General features: G+C 35.7%; 1 protein-coding gene across 13 annotated transcripts in view; it reads right to left on the bottom strand.

The window, feature by feature from the left end:
• The window catches only part of WDFY3 (WD repeat and FYVE domain containing 3), a 309,189-nt gene that overhangs the window by 60,037 nt on the left and 233,330 nt on the right, over positions 1-15,822 (bottom strand). For all 13 annotated transcript variants that reach the window (XM_045392358.3, XM_045392361.3, XM_074039773.1 and 10 more), the window contains 8 exons: positions 13,166-13,265; positions 11,165-11,325; positions 9,601-9,830; positions 8,431-8,540; positions 6,586-6,768; positions 5,573-5,730; positions 4,429-4,506; positions 2,762-2,989 (listed from right to left, as the gene is read on the bottom strand). In XM_045392358.3, the coding sequence (XP_045248293.2) occupies positions 2,762-2,989; positions 4,429-4,506; positions 5,573-5,730; positions 6,586-6,768; positions 8,431-8,540; positions 9,601-9,830; positions 11,165-11,325; positions 13,166-13,265 (1,248 nt within the window). The remainder of the gene's footprint in view (positions 1-2,761; positions 2,990-4,428; positions 4,507-5,572; positions 5,731-6,585; positions 6,769-8,430; positions 8,541-9,600; positions 9,831-11,164; positions 11,326-13,165; positions 13,266-15,822) is intronic.

Raw genomic sequence — 15,822 nt, 5'->3', positions numbered from 1 at the left:
ACTTCAGAGGGCTGTTATGAGACTGAAACAAAATGAATTCAAACTGCTCCATAGAGCATCTAGCTCAGGAGTGTCCAATCTTTTCGCTTCCTAGGCCATACTGGAAGAAAACTTGTCTTGGGTCACACATAAAATACACTAAGACTAACAATAGCTGATGACGTTAAAAAAAAAAATTCTCTCTCTCTCTTTTTTTTAGATGGAGTTTTGCTCTTGTTGCCCAGGCTGGAGAGCAATGGTGCGATCTCGGCTCACCACAACCTCTGCCTCCTGGGTTCAAGCGATTCTGTCTCAGCCTCCCGAGTAGCTGGAATTACAGGCATGCGCCACTACACCTGGCTAATTTTCTATCTTTAGTAAAGATGAGGTTTCTCCATGTTGGTCAGCATGGTCTTGAACTCCCAACCTCAGGTGATCTGCCTGCCTCGGCTTCCCAAAATGCTGGGATTACAGGTGTGGGCCACCGTGCCTGGCAAAAGTCTCATTATGTTTTAAGAAAGTGTATGAATTTGTGTTGGGTCACATTCAAAGCCATCCTGGGCTATATGTGACCCTTGGGCCTCGGATTGGAGAAGCTTGATCTAGCTCATTGTGCTCTGTAAATATTAGCTCTTCTTTTTTGATTTGATGGTAGAATTCAGTGGGATAATAGATATTATAACTTTTTGAAAATTTGTTTTTAACACTGCCAGATGCATATTCCAAAAGATACAAGTGGACATTTAATGGCATTTCAAATTTACAAAATATGTGAACTACTAAAACTAAAATAAAAATTATTTCAGAAAATTACACCATAGCAGATTAATCTTGACCTTGATTTGTGCATGAACTATGCAGCATGAATTCTATATTCTGTAACTGTCTCTCCTTCCTGACTGCTTTTTCCTTTTAGGTGAAAGTATCTCCAACATTTCTCAACTGTCTTGTATTTTCCAATATGTAACCCACTTGTTAAATAAATAAGTTCCATCTGGTACATACTTATTTATGACAGTGTCTGTTTCGATTTCACAGGCTGGTGAATTCCTTTGCCTAGGTAAAATGCTGATGATACTACGGTTGTAGGTGTGAACTCTTAATAGGGTACTTTGTTTTTATCTGATATAGAAGTTAAAATACACTTTTGTAAACAAATGACATTATTACAAGGAAGGAAAGGAGCACAGATAAAAATATTATGGTTATTGTAAAAATAATTCAAAAGTATATGCCTCAGTTAAATCTAAACAGTGAGTTGGTCATATATTTGGGAAAGCATATTTATATTTTAGTATTCTTGAATGGATTCAATTTAAGCATTGACTCAATAAGAAATACTTTATCAAACTGCTAATGTCTTAAATTCTTAATAGATTGTTAAGGAAAAAAGATTAACAATTAAAAGATCATATTGTTGCTTTGCTCTTATAAAAGTAAGTGCTAGTAATAGGCTGCAAAAATATGGGTAGATTACCTTTTTTACAGTGCTCCAGAATTAGAAATTATAGTGCTTTAAGGCACAGCTGCATCAAGTATGGCATTCTTGACAGAATTGAATAGCTTTGAGAAAAGCAGACTTTAGGGAGCTATCTTCTAAACTTTTAATAACTATCAGCAGGAGCTAAGACCTACATATATTACTATTTTAGAAATTTTACTGTTAATTGACAAATTATAATTGTTTATGGTATACAAAGTGATGTTATATGTATATGGTTTGAATGATTAAATCAAGCTAATTAACATATTCAGCACCTCAAATACTTAACAATTTTTGCGCCAAGAACATTTGAAATGTACTCTCTTAGCAATTTTGAAATGTACAATACATTATTATCAATTATAGTCACTAGGAATGTAATAGATCTCAAAAAAATGTATTCCTCCCGTTTATCTGAAACTGTAACCTTTGACCAACATCTCCCTATTCCCCTCATTTCTCAGCCTCTGTAAACCTTCATTCTATTCTTTGCTTCTGAGTTTGATTGTTTTAGATGCCCCATATAAGTGAGATGGATCATGTAGTATTTGTCCTTCTGCACCTTGCTTATTTCATGTAACATAATGTTCTCCAGGTTCATATACACTGTTACAAATGACAGGCTTTCCTTATTTTTTTAAGGCTGAATACTATTCCATTATGTAAACATAGCATATTTTATTTATGTTACTCTGCTGATGGACACTTAGGTTGATGCTAAGATCTACATTAGCATCAGGACTGAGGTTAAACCAATCAGTACAAGATAAATGGAGCTAGGGTGGTCGTCAGAGAAAACCAAGAGGCATTGGAACAATTCAAGGTGCCTCACCTTATATGATCAGAGCTACTTAGAAGATTCATGTGTTCTAATATATAGTGCTTATTCTGGACCAGACACTATTTTAAACACTTAACTAATTTTAATGAACTTAATCCTCCCAATAGTCCTATGAGGTGGAACCATTATTTGCTCAAATTCAGGCATAACAAAACGAAAACCCGGAGAGGTTTAATGACCCGTAACCCAGCCATAATAGCAAAGTGGTGGAGTCAGGTCTTAAATTTGGGCAGTCTGGGTCTGGAGTCTCTGATATAAACCTCTTTATCATGATGTCTCCTTCTTGCACTGTTGCATCTTTTCACTCCACCTCCACTCTGAAGTTATCAATTCAATGGAGTTTGTTGAATTTTTTAAATGAGCTATTTGAGGTAACTGACTTAATAGAGAAAAAATGCTTACAAAGGAAAATAAAAACTTGAAAGAGCCAGTGTGATCATTGAATTCTGCATACTCACCGCCACATTTGTCTCTTGTTCAGTTTCTGGCACGTAAGGGTAATGGTTATAAAACATATCGTTTCGCACCATCTTTTTCCTCATCCTGCAGGGCCCTTCTGTCATCTCCAGCATCCACTTGTCCAGGTGGGAGCCGATGGGAGGGCCCCACAGCCCCCGCTCCCGCAACAGCTCGCACTCGATCTGGCACCACTCTTCCGTCACGTACTTCAGGGCATTCTGCTGACGCTGACAGGAAAGAGTCCAGGTCGGTTTTCAAGCAAAAGCAGGAGTAACAGTAACAAGTCTACAAGTCACTGAAAATCAAGTTATTACTTGGAAACAAACACAATCCACACCATTTCAGTTAATCCTATAAAAGTAAAATTACATTCGTTTATGGTTAAAGTAAGCGGGTTTGTTGTAGAAGGTGGACTTCTTAAAGCATCAAGTAAATGACAGACATGTATAGGGTAGAGCGTGCAATACAGTGGAACAGAGAGTTCAAAGAAGTCTGTTTATCTGGCACAGGAAAGACGGTAATATTACGATGAAAATATATTGAAATGGTTAGCCCTATGTGCGCTAATAAATACATATGGTAATTTAAAGATACACCAAACTGGAAAATAGCTACCACAACATGTACGGGGGATAGTCTAGGAAATCAGATGAAGAAAAAGTGCCAACAGGCTTGATTACTGGTGAACTAGGTAAACATTTCCAAAGATTTTAGATGAAGAATATAAACATGCAGCACTAAGAGGAAACTTGACATTCATACAAAAATCAAAGAGAAACCATTTTCTCCTGGCCACTGGGATAGATTCAAACCATTTTACTTAAAAGGAAATTATGTCACAGTACAAGTTCTTCTTGTCTATCAAATGACAAATATGTAACATTTCAACAGTACACAATGATAAATAACTTGCCCAACGATTCATGGAATGTAAGTATACACAATTTAAATCTAAAAATAAAGATTTCTAAAACATAACTGTCAGTAAAGATTACTGAGTAAATAATTAAAAATTTACCTATCACAGTAGTACTTATATGTTCTTTGGTTGGGGAAACTAAGGATCTAGTGTGATATCCATAAAATATTAGCAGTTAACCATTCAGAAACCTTTAATAGATCCAGAATAGCTAATCTGAGAATAAAACATTTAAGATAAGCTTTTGAGTAATTATGAATTTACCAAGAGAATTTCAATAAATTTATTTTTCACTGACATAATCACCAAGCACTTGTAGGGTAGTAAAAAATAATTTCATTTAATCTTGTAATTTTTTACAATTTTAAGAGACTTCTCAGAGACTTGGATGCATGTTTTCACAATCTCCTTGTTAAAAGCCTGAAAAAGAAGGCTCATCCTTACATTTTTATTTTTATTAGGAACAAAGACATGTAATGTGTCAGTAGTGAATGTCAACAGAATTCAGCTGGGCTCATTTTCAGTTAGTTGCTTTTTGAAATGCAGTTTGTTGACAGAAGATTAAAATTTTCCATCCTAAAATCAGTAGCCAAAGTATCTGATGGCAGGAATAATTAAAACCATCATCTGATGATGAATACAGTCCAGCAAGTACCTTAAAATGGGCAGAGAGATACCAGCACAAACAGAGACCTTTTACATACAAAAAATGTAAAACAAACCATTATGATGATTATAAATCCTTACCTCCTGATATTCTTTATATTGTGTATCTACTAAGTCGCGAACAACAGCAATGTGAGTAAACATCCACTGCGAAATCTCCTAACAATGGATGGAAAAAGAGTCTTAATATTTCATGGATTTCTGGAAAAAAATAGTTAATTACCCTTGAAATTAATGCTAAATAATTGGTTAAAATTCTGCCAAAAGCACCAACACAGAAAACTAAAACAAAAATTCGGAATGAATTCCATGCTTGTGTGATGGACACAGATCTGCATGCTCTCCTACCCCCCAACCCCCTTCAAGGAAGGGCTTGCTGCCCACGTTTCTGGGCTACTGTCGACACCCTCAGGGATGGCCTTAGCTGCAGAAGGAAGATGGGGCGCCCCACATTCAACGATCTAGGGGTGAGAAGAATCACATATTTCAGCTTAATGGAGGTCAATTCTAAGAGGGTATTCTGTCCTCAAAGCTCCACTTAGTTTGGCTGAGGCTGTCACTAGACCAGCACTGCAGCCTGACTTTTCCCTATATCCAATCCTGCTTTCTTCTCCCTTCCACAGGTATTGATTCCAAGGGCACCCCCTAATATACATTATGCGCACTAAACTCCATCTCAGAGTTTGCTTCCTAGAAAACCTAACCTGATGCATGAGATGGCTGACACATACTCAGACCCTTTCATAGCTGCCACTTAGATTCTGGAATGGTGAAGGAAGTAGGAGGAAGAAGTTAATGCTGGAGGCAGATGAGCTTTTAAAAAACCATCAATCATAGGTATATACAACAAGTCTAAAAATTTAAAAAGACTTGTTCGGCTATTGCCTTAAAATTTATATAATTATTAGTAATAACATTACTGAAAGTTGGGAAAATTGAGAGAAAATTATCCATAGTCTGATCATATATTAATCTCTATATCTCATCTTCTATCCAGTTATAAGATGTGTATAAGTAAATAGCACTAATAAATACTTTTATCATAAGAAAATGAGAGAAATTCCCATAGTCTGGATTACTTCTATCTTTATTCTAAAGCAAAAATACAGGAAAGTTTCATTTCCAATCAACTGCTTGTACATGTTAAGTATATTATATAAAATACTACAACTAAACCTTGAAATATAAATTTCTAATAATATCATCAATGAAACTAAAAAAGTACCTGGGTGGAAAGACTGTGTTTATTAAGACCACTTTCTTTTCGATTCCTTCTTGATCCTGTTAACTTGGAAAGACCAAAGCCACTGCTGACACGGGATAATTTGGACTGTGTGGTGGGCACTAAAGCTTCTCCTCGACTTATGCATTTCTTTTCATGGGCTATGAAAAATTAAATTAGATTATTTTATAATTTCTCCATTTATGAATCTTCCTTTTAAAACTTTCATATGTAGTTATAAACTACAACGCTGTAGTTAACAAAAGCAGCACATATTACAGATGCAGACATTACATTTAGATATCACAAATTTATTTATTGGTAATCTTGTTTAAGGATGATTGCTTACAAATTATTGTATTACCTGAACTTACAGTTGGTTGAAACTTCACAGCTCTGTAATAACATGTACATTTAACTATGAGTTTCTATATTAATAATTCATAATCACCTAATTAAAATCTTTGGTGTTGGGTATACTTCGCAACTTAGAAATGTTTTGGATTTTTAAAAGGTTATATAGCTTATACACTGTAGATTATACAATGGCACCAGAGAATCTACAGTAAAAAGCTATAATTTAATACATCAATATTACTGCAACAAAATGTATGAATATTCCCATACCAAGTAGGACAAAGAAAAATAAGTTAGGTTCTGCTATAAAGTCAGTTTTGGCACCAAATTAATGAAAAAACAGAGCTTTTTGAATTTCAAAATTATAGTTAAGGGATTGTTGACCTGTAGCCAAGACAGTGACCATACTAGAGCTGCTAGCAATGTATAACATTCTGAATGCAAAAATGCCTAATGTATAACATACCTCAGATACAAAAAAAAACTCAAAGAAAAGTAAGATCTCAGTATAATCATTCTAGAATGGTTGTTATATTGATTTTCATTTCTACTGACTTTATAGTATCCTTTTGGGAATGCTGTAATCACATATTTAAAGTATACCCATATATGACAGCCAAATGTAAATCTCCCGGTCATAATATCTCTATAGGCCTTACCCAAATGATTCTGCCAGCACTTCAGGGCAGCTTCTTCAATGAGTGGCCTTGCTGTAGCTATGTCCACGTGGCCCCTTTCATTCACAGGCAGAGTTACTTTGAACAGCTCCTCTAAGACTTGTTTCTTACTATGTATCAGTTCAGTCCAAACTCTGTTGACAGCTTTTATGAGAAGCTGACGCCCTAGTAAACAAACAAACAAACAAGCAAGCAAATGACCAAAACAAGGCATAAAGTTAGTTTTTATTTTTCTTCATGTTTACATGTAGGAATTTTGACTACAATATTTAATTGTTTAAAAAAAAAAAAAAAGCTCATGTTGTATCTAGCCCAGTGAAAAGGTTATTTAGACAACTCAAACTGTGGCTGCCTATTTAGAAAACATTAAAAATATCTTTGTATTCATACAAAAGAACTACATTTTTATTTATAAAATTGGAAATTATATACATGTAATTATCTAACTTTTTCTAGATTAAAAACTTATCCCCCATTTAAAAGTAATTTTTAGATCTGAATGTTTAAGGTGAGTTCAAAACTAAGTTAGTATTCTTGAATATTTTGCACAAGAAAAGAAATATTTTGAGAAGACTTTTACTATGAAATTCATTCTTACTTTGGATTCCTTGTTTGTATGCCTGACACCTCCTCCAGACCAGTCAGCCCTCAGCAATCACCTGAGGGCCTGTGATAACAAGCTCTGCTAGTCCCTCACCCCAGGGTTTCTAATTCAGTAGGTCAGAGTAGGGCAACAGAATCTGCTTTTCTACTAAGTTCCCAAATGATATTGATGTTGCTATTGTGAGGACCTTGCTATGAGAACCAATGCCAGTTCCTCAGGGGGTGAAAATAATAACCACATCTTTGGTGTTTAGGATTCAAAACATTTTGGTGAAAGAACAGAGAATAAATTCATGTTTAAATGAAGGAATGAAATTAAAACGAGTGCTGGGCTTCCTGACAATGAAACCATATGTAAAACTATTGCACAGTATTTCTGAGGAGAAAAACACTACCAGAGTGATTTCTCTTTATCACTAAACATGTGGAAGTAAGAAATCAATCCATACAAGGACTTCAATATGCAATGCTTACAGGATCAGTGGGAAAACCAGATTGAAAAAAAAGAGAGGGGCTGGGCACAGTGGGCTCACATTTGTAATCCCAGCACTTTGGGAGGTCGAGGCTGGTGGATCACTTGAGGTCAGGAGGTTGAGACCAGTCTGGCCAACACGGTGAAACTCTGTCTCTACTAAAAATACAAAAACAATTAGCCAGGCATGGTGATACCCGCCTGCAGTCCCAGTAACTCAGGAGGCTGAGACATGAGAATCACTTGAACACGAAAGGTAAAGGTTGTAGTGAGCTGAAATTGTGCCACTGCACTCCAGCCTGGGCGACTGAGCAAGATTCTGTTTTTTTTTTTTTTAAAAAAAAAAAAAAAAAAAGAGAGAGAGAGAGTATAAAGAAGAATAAAAAATAGCACTATTGATAACCTGTCTCAAGCAATATTTGCCTACTCTGATGTGATATGCCTAGCATTACCACTGGGCAGTTCTCTTTATAGTTAATTCCAAGGTAGTATTTGAACTTAAGCAAATGTAAATATTAATACCACCACCAAATCTCACAGTGTTACTAAGAAATGATGAGCTTAGCAACATTACTGGTTTGTGCTTTACTCTTACTGGCATGAGGGGACGCTTTGTCTATGTATAGGTTGCTCTACTGGGAGAGTTGCTATCAATGCTGGCAGTTTCTGCAGCCAGTTTGTTGGTTATGTCTTAAAAACTGGAGATAAAACAACTTCAACAATTTAAAAACATCCCAAGTTGAGGCAATTACCTTCACTAATATCTTGGCTGTAACTACCATCTGGTTCAATGTCAGAGGGGATCATAATGTGCCATGTGGTCATGCGGGCTTCTGCTTCCAGTCCAAATCCATCCACGTTGCTGAAAAATTCCAGTCAGTTTAAACTTTATGAAGGAAATGATTAGCTGCAGACTACAGTAACTAAGAATTACTCTATTTCCATTACCAGCAGACACTGAATGTCTACTCAGCAGATGCACAGAACAGAGCTCTAGTTTGCCAGGAAGATGCCATTTTTAAGAGGTGATCAAATAAATCCACTTGACTAAATGTAATTAGACTAATCTATAGCATCAAGATTATTACCTTAATATTTAATATGCCTTTTGATTATTGTGAACATTTTAACCTAACAATTACAAAATGTTCATTCAACTAACATTTTTCTAATATGCCTGTGTCCTCTCTCCAGTCTTATATCTCACTACTCTGCTTCTGTAGTGAAATAGTTGCAGTTCTCCTAAGGTGCCACTCTTTCTTCCCTCTGGGCATTCATACAGACTGTTCTTTCTTCCAGTAGCAGTTGTCTCCATTCTCTTGTCCTCCCCAACCAGGTCTCAAGCTGCAGCTCAGCAGGTATTTCTTTCAGGTTAGGGGCCCCTCTTATGTGCCTCCAAAGCACTGGGTTGTTCCTAGCAGATCACTCAATACAGCTGACTGGTCTTGCTTAGCTGTTTCCCCTCAAGAAGGCTGCCACAGGGTCTATCTTACTCACATTTTGTACCACCCCCTAATTCAAGGCTTGGCCCCGGGAGACTCTAATGAAATATCTGTCAAAGCAATCAACTGGAAAATACTAATTTTACTCATTTAACACATAACACTGCATTGAGCTTTACTTTTTACTTCTCTTAGACTTCAATGGTATGTATTTTGTTTGCTTTAAAAGCAAACTGCCTTACATAAGTGACATATGGTGATAATGGGAAATTTTACAGGTGTAGAAAACTAAGTTAAAGGAAAAAAGATACCCATAATTTCACTGCAAAAATGCAACACTTGCCCTTTACCTTTTTGCATAAAGGTTTAAATAAAACAGAATAAGGGTAAAAGAAAGGCTACTATCAAAAAAATGAAGAATTTTGTTGGAATAACATCAAAGCCAAATTTAACATGGCAAACTGAACCTAAAGGATTTACCTTCCAACATGTAGATTGATCAAGCAGTGGGCCAGACAGCTAATAAATTCTTGGTCATGGTTCCCAGGTCCTAGGATCAAGTTTCTGTTTACAGTGAGGACCCTGAGTGAATCAAGCAGAGCTACTTGCTGAGGAACAGTTTTGTGTGCCCGTGAGAACTGGTACAAGATGGTCCTATTGAGGCAGTGATACACTGCATCCAGTGACAATCCCTGTGATCTTCTCTTTGACTAAAGACACGGAAGATATGTTTTTAGTACAATAGACAAAAGTAAAACACCTGTTAATCATTCACACCTGAACTTTTATTAGGTCTATTATATACCAGATGCCATGCTAAGTATGAAGGTGCTAAGTTAAAAGATACAAAGCTCTTGCTACTATGGATTTCAGAACCCATGAGTCACATGAATACCACTTAATGAATGATATGATGGCTACATTAAAAAAAACAGCTCCCAAGGAGGGGAGCCACTAACGCTGCTGTGGGCAGAGCAGTCTCCCTGAGAACACGAGGATGTGACATCTAGGGGAGTCTCCTCACAAATATATTTTGTTAGGATAAATGATCACTATTCAAAAGTACTGAAAAAATTAAGATGTTACTAAAATCATTTTTTTTGACATTCTAATTTCATCCCCTCGTTTGAGAATTTTTATCTTTGGCTTAAATACAAATATATCCCTTTAAAAAGACTTAGGTGACATGAGAGAGCCTATGCATCTGTGTACCATATGCTAATGGTATTTCCTACTTTATTTCCTACTTTCTACATTAAGTATTATATAAGATTAATCAATTGTGCCAAACCAGGCCAAACCCTTAATTAAAAGTACTGTGAACATGCACAAAAAATAACAACTTCAAGAGAATATAAACTACAAGGAACTTTGTAAAGATTCAACTGGTAAGAGAATATTCTTTTAATATCAACTCTTCATGCTGTGTAAACCTTTACACATGGATGTAGTATACAGTACAAACCTACCAAACCATATTAAGGTATTTAAATCTATCGGGGTAGCAAAGAATAACACCTAGGCAACTTTACAAGGGACACACTGGCACCAGGCAATTGGTAATGGGGAGGGGTTCAAAGTCTGTATGTCTATTCAGTTTTTTTTTTTTGAGACAGAGTCTCGCTCTGTCATCCAGGCTGGAGTGCAGTACTGTGATCTTGGCTCACTGCAACCTCCGCCTCCCAGGTTCAAGTGATTCTCCTGCCTCTGCTTCCCAAATAGCTGGAATTACAGGCACACACCAACATGCCTGGCAAATTTTTGTATTTTCGGTAGAGACAGGGTCTCACCATGTTGGCCAGGCTGGTCTCCGACTTCTGACCTCAAGTGATCCGCCCGCCTTCGCCTTCTAAAGTGCTGATACTACAGGTGTGAGCCACTGTGCCTGGCCTGTCTCCATTCACTTTTAATAAGCTTAGCTTTTTATTAAATGTTAACATTCATTATCTTATTAGTTACACTTCATTTCAACAATTTTGATACCATAGGCAAAGTTTTCAATAGGAAAACATGTACTCTACAACTGATAGTGACAATGGATTACCTGTGCAATTAGTTGAATTATAAAATCTATAAGAAGTTTAGATTCTTTGTTGAACATGCCTTGCCAAAGCTTGTCCACCACACGCTGTGTGAAATAAAACACATTGTTCACCAATACCTGGTAGCTTCCTCCACTGGTAATAGGCAGAGATGCGTCTTCCCCTAAATTCCAGTAGGAAAAAAATGTCTAAGAAAATTGATATCTAGCAACACAAGATCAGATCCTCAAAAAAATAAGGCTAAGGAAAAATAAGTGTATCTACAACATGTAGAAATATGACTACTAGCTTTTATGTACTACTTCAAGAAAATGACGTTCAATGGTCAGAAATCAGGATGAATAATTTCAGCAGGATAAAGTGTTATGGATTGAAACTACCTGTGGAGTCTCCTATTGCCTAAACAAGAGTCTGTGATAAACAAGCAGTTCTGCAACATAAACTGTCAGTCACAGGTGTTCTCCATTTGAGAGAAAAAGGGCCAGTTTATTAGCTCTTAATTGATTTTGTGTAAGTAATAAAGGGTAAAACTGTAAAACAAAACTGTTTTAGAGTATAGCTCTAATAGCAGTGAAGTAACACAGACAGAAAAGAGCTTCAGGAAAATTGTGAAAAATAAAGTATAATCAATGTTGAGGGGTTTGTTTAGCCCCTCCATCATTACCATTGGCTCTCTTTCTAAAGCTATCTGAGTGTTTTCAGTGTGTTTGCATATACATATTGCTTTCAGACTAATCCTCCTAGCTCCTCCTCCTAACCAGAATGCTTCCTCTAAGCCAGGGGTCCCCAACTCCCAGGACATGGACCGGACCACACAGCAGAAGGTGTGAGGCGGGTGTGCAAGCATTACCACTGGAGCTCCTTCTGTCAGATCAGCCGTGCCATTAGATTCTCATAGGAGGGCAAGCCCTATTATGAACCGTGCATGCAAGGGATCCAGGGTTGCACAATCCTTCCGATAATCAAATGATAAATGTAATACTTGAATCATCACAAAATCATAATCCCACCCCCCGCCCCGGTCTGTGGAAAAACTGTCTCCAACGAAACTGGTCCCCAGTGCCAAAAAGTTTGGGGACCACTGCTTTAAGCCTTTCCTCCACAGAAATTCTGGAGGTTCGATTTTTATTATTCTCACCTAATGCTAATAATAATTTTTATTATTCTCACCTAATGCCACAGAATTTGATTTTTATTATTCTCACCTAATGCTAAATTGCCCCATTAATCAAAATTATTTGTGTTGTGTCTTTGTGTAGTATGACTGCTCTAAACTGATAAGAATAAGTACAAAACTGTGACTTGACTTTGAGAGTGCATAGTTGCATGTTAAGACAATACTAAAGATTTCCTGGCAAATTTACTTCGGGAAATAATTGTAATTTAATAGCACAGAGGTTATATGATTAGTATTATTGCTAGGAACTCAAAAGTAGCATATATAGTATACTAACCCATTATGTTTCCTTCTCTTATAATTCTACTTTGTTTTATACACAAATGTTGGCTTCATTGTACATGTATTAAGTTTCATATTTTTATTGTAACTAGATATAGACATACAGAAAAAACACATTTCAATGTGTTTTGACTCTATGTCCTGGAAGCCATACTAAAAAGATAACATACATATACCTATGACCCAACAATTCCACTCATAGGTATATACTCAATAGATATGTGTAAGTATTATACACATATGTGGTCCATATGAACATGAATGTTTATAGCAGCTGTTAAAATTATCTCAAGGTGAAAACTTTCATATGTCTGTCAAGAGTAAAATGACAAATTGATATAATCACATGATGAAATACAATATATTAATGAAAACAATGGACTCCTGCTACATGCAACAAGATAAATCTCACAAATATAATGTTGAGTATGAGAAGCCAGACAAAAAAGGAAAGAGAAAAGGTGATGTTAAAAAGTAGTTTTACTTGGGGCTTAGAGAGGAAAGTGATTATAGGTATTTTTATAAAATAAAAACACAGAATTACCTAATAACACATCAGCTGCAAGCAAATGGTCCATCACACTATCCAAAATGTAAGTTTGAAATTCTTTTTGCTGAGTTCTTGTAGACCTTTCAGGGGAAGCCTAATCAAGAAAATTTAGGATTAGAAACAGAACCAACAACAAAAAAAATATGAGCTCAATCATATTTACATTACCTAATGTATTAAAAAGATTAAAAAATCCTACTGATAAAATTTTTAAAATGCCATGAGAGATGGTATACATGCTTATGGACTTTCACATATTTTCTAACTACAGAATTAAAAAAAATTTAAAGTAAAGGTGAAACATCATCTTCTTTTGAATCAATTTCTTAAAACATAGTATTCTAAACATTATATTTATTATATGGTTACAGTTTATATTATATAACATATAATATATAAACAATATATATAGTATTGCTATATAAAAACTGTTATATAACTGTTATAATAACTGTTATATAAAAACTGTTATATATATATAACAATACTATATATAAATATATATAGTATTGTTATATAAAAACTGTTATATAAAAATTGTTATATAAAAACTGTTTAGCAATATAATAAATATTTGACTGTTAGCACACCTCACTTCCAAAAGAGATATGGCAGTTTATAATGAAATACAGATAAAATAAATAACAAATGAATTATAAAGCCATTAAAATAAAAAACCCCAAGAATCTAGTAATCAAGAGGGCATGTCAATAGGGAGAGGAAATATATTTGTAACAAAAAAAAATTAAGCACAAATTTAGCTCTGAGCTTCATAGGTGTCAAGAAAACAATAGTTTACAAAGCTTTCTATTGTCTATAAAAAGAAACACATAGTGTCACAAGTGCCTACAGTCCCAGCTACTACGGAGGCTGGGGTGGGAGGATTGCTTGAGTTTGAGTCAAGCCTGTGCAATATAGCAAGACCTTTTTATGAAAAAAAGTAAGAGGGAAAGAAAAACACAATAGATGGTCAGCAAAGACATATGTTTTCCTAAAACTGTTCTGAGAGGAATGTTCTCTGTGGGTTTTTGTGAGGAGGATAGTGAACAACTCTATATAGGTGGTATCTTTGCTAAGTTTTACAATGTGCAAAGATGATTCTGAAAATTATCTTATGTTAAAGTGTCGAGCACAAAGTTAAACTGTAGTCTACTGACAACAATTCTACTTGTAATTAGGGTATGACAATCCAGGTGCATAACTTTCCAGTATCTGATCCGGTGAGCAGCAAGGAACTGGCAACAGTGGGATGAGATGTAGGAAAGAGCCTTTTGTCACCCTCAAATGCCAGTAGTTTCAGCCAGGTTTTTGATAGGAGTTGGATATTAAACAACTCAATAAATGTCATAACATCCTTTCTTAAAAAGAGATCTGTATGTTTTAGATTCAGGCACAGTATTGAGGTTTTGCAAATGATATAGAAGAACCTACTTATTCTTGAATAGGGAGATCTGGTACTATATTTATGACCATGTTACAAAAGTGGGCTTTTAGAATGCTGTTCTACTTTCCCTTCTATTCTGATTTTCAAGGTGGTCCTGTTAAATGTTTTAAGAAAGTAGCTAGAATAAAAGTTCTATATTGAGAACAAGAACACTAACCTAAGTTCTCAAAAGCCAACCACTAAACTAAAATTGTAAGGAAAATTGCTCCTTCTTCTGCATAAGACTACTTATTTTGTTTTAAAATGACAAAATATGGGTCTAGTAAGAATTAAAAGAAGACCAGTGCTTAGGAGTTTGGTTTGTCATTAAACTAATTTGGGAAAAAGTGAAGAACATCTCATGTTGTTTTTAATCTTGATAAATTTTCCTGTGTAGTTAACAGATTAATACAATAGCGAGCAGGAGACTTGTGACCAAGGCCTGTCTAGTCCTTTCAAGCTGATACTACATTGAGTGTCTTATCCCTATAAACTGAAGAGGATGTGAGGACTTTTAAGTGATTAACAGCAGACCAACAGTTACAGGAGGGTTTCCTTATAATTACATCAGAGACCATTTTATCCAATAGCTTGAGTTATCATAATTTGCTAAGGAATAAAGCTCTGCAGTCACAGAAGGACATAAACATTTTGAAAAAAATGGTACTCCTGGCTGGGCATGGAGGCTAATGCCTATAATCCCAGTACTTTGGGAGGCTAAGGTGGGTGGATCACTTGAGCCCAGGAGTTCAAAATCAGCCTGGGGACAATGGTAAAACCCCGTCTCTATCAAAAAAAAAAAAAAAAAAGTCTGGCACGGTGGTGTGTGCCGGTAGTCACAGCTACTTGGGAGGCTGAGATGGGAGGATTGATTGAGCTCGGCAGGTCAAGGATGCAGTGAGCCATGACTGTGCCACTGTATTCCAGACTATGCAACAGAGCAAGACCCTGTCTCAAAAAAAGAAAGTTACTCTTTCAGGCTCATAATCAACTCAAGGTGGTTAATGAGATAAGTAGTAATGAGTAGGGCTTATCAAATCTTAACTAGAAAAAGTTTTGAAGTCTGTAAAACAAAGGGACTACTAAACATACAGAAGTGAATGTAATTTATTTTTATTAAAATAATATTCTTTCTTATTCCAGAAGGATTTAAGACTGACTTACTCATCAACAGGCATTTAATCTTCTGATTTGTCTCAATAAAACTGTTACACGCATGATGAGGACC

The sequence above is a fragment of the Macaca fascicularis genome, chromosome 5 (genome assembly GCF_037993035.2).
Source record: "Macaca fascicularis isolate 582-1 chromosome 5, T2T-MFA8v1.1".
Classification (NCBI taxonomy): domain Eukaryota; kingdom Metazoa; phylum Chordata; class Mammalia; order Primates; family Cercopithecidae; genus Macaca; species Macaca fascicularis.
The sequence above is the reverse complement of the archived record's forward strand: the minus strand, read 5'-3'. Positions and strand labels throughout refer to the sequence as shown.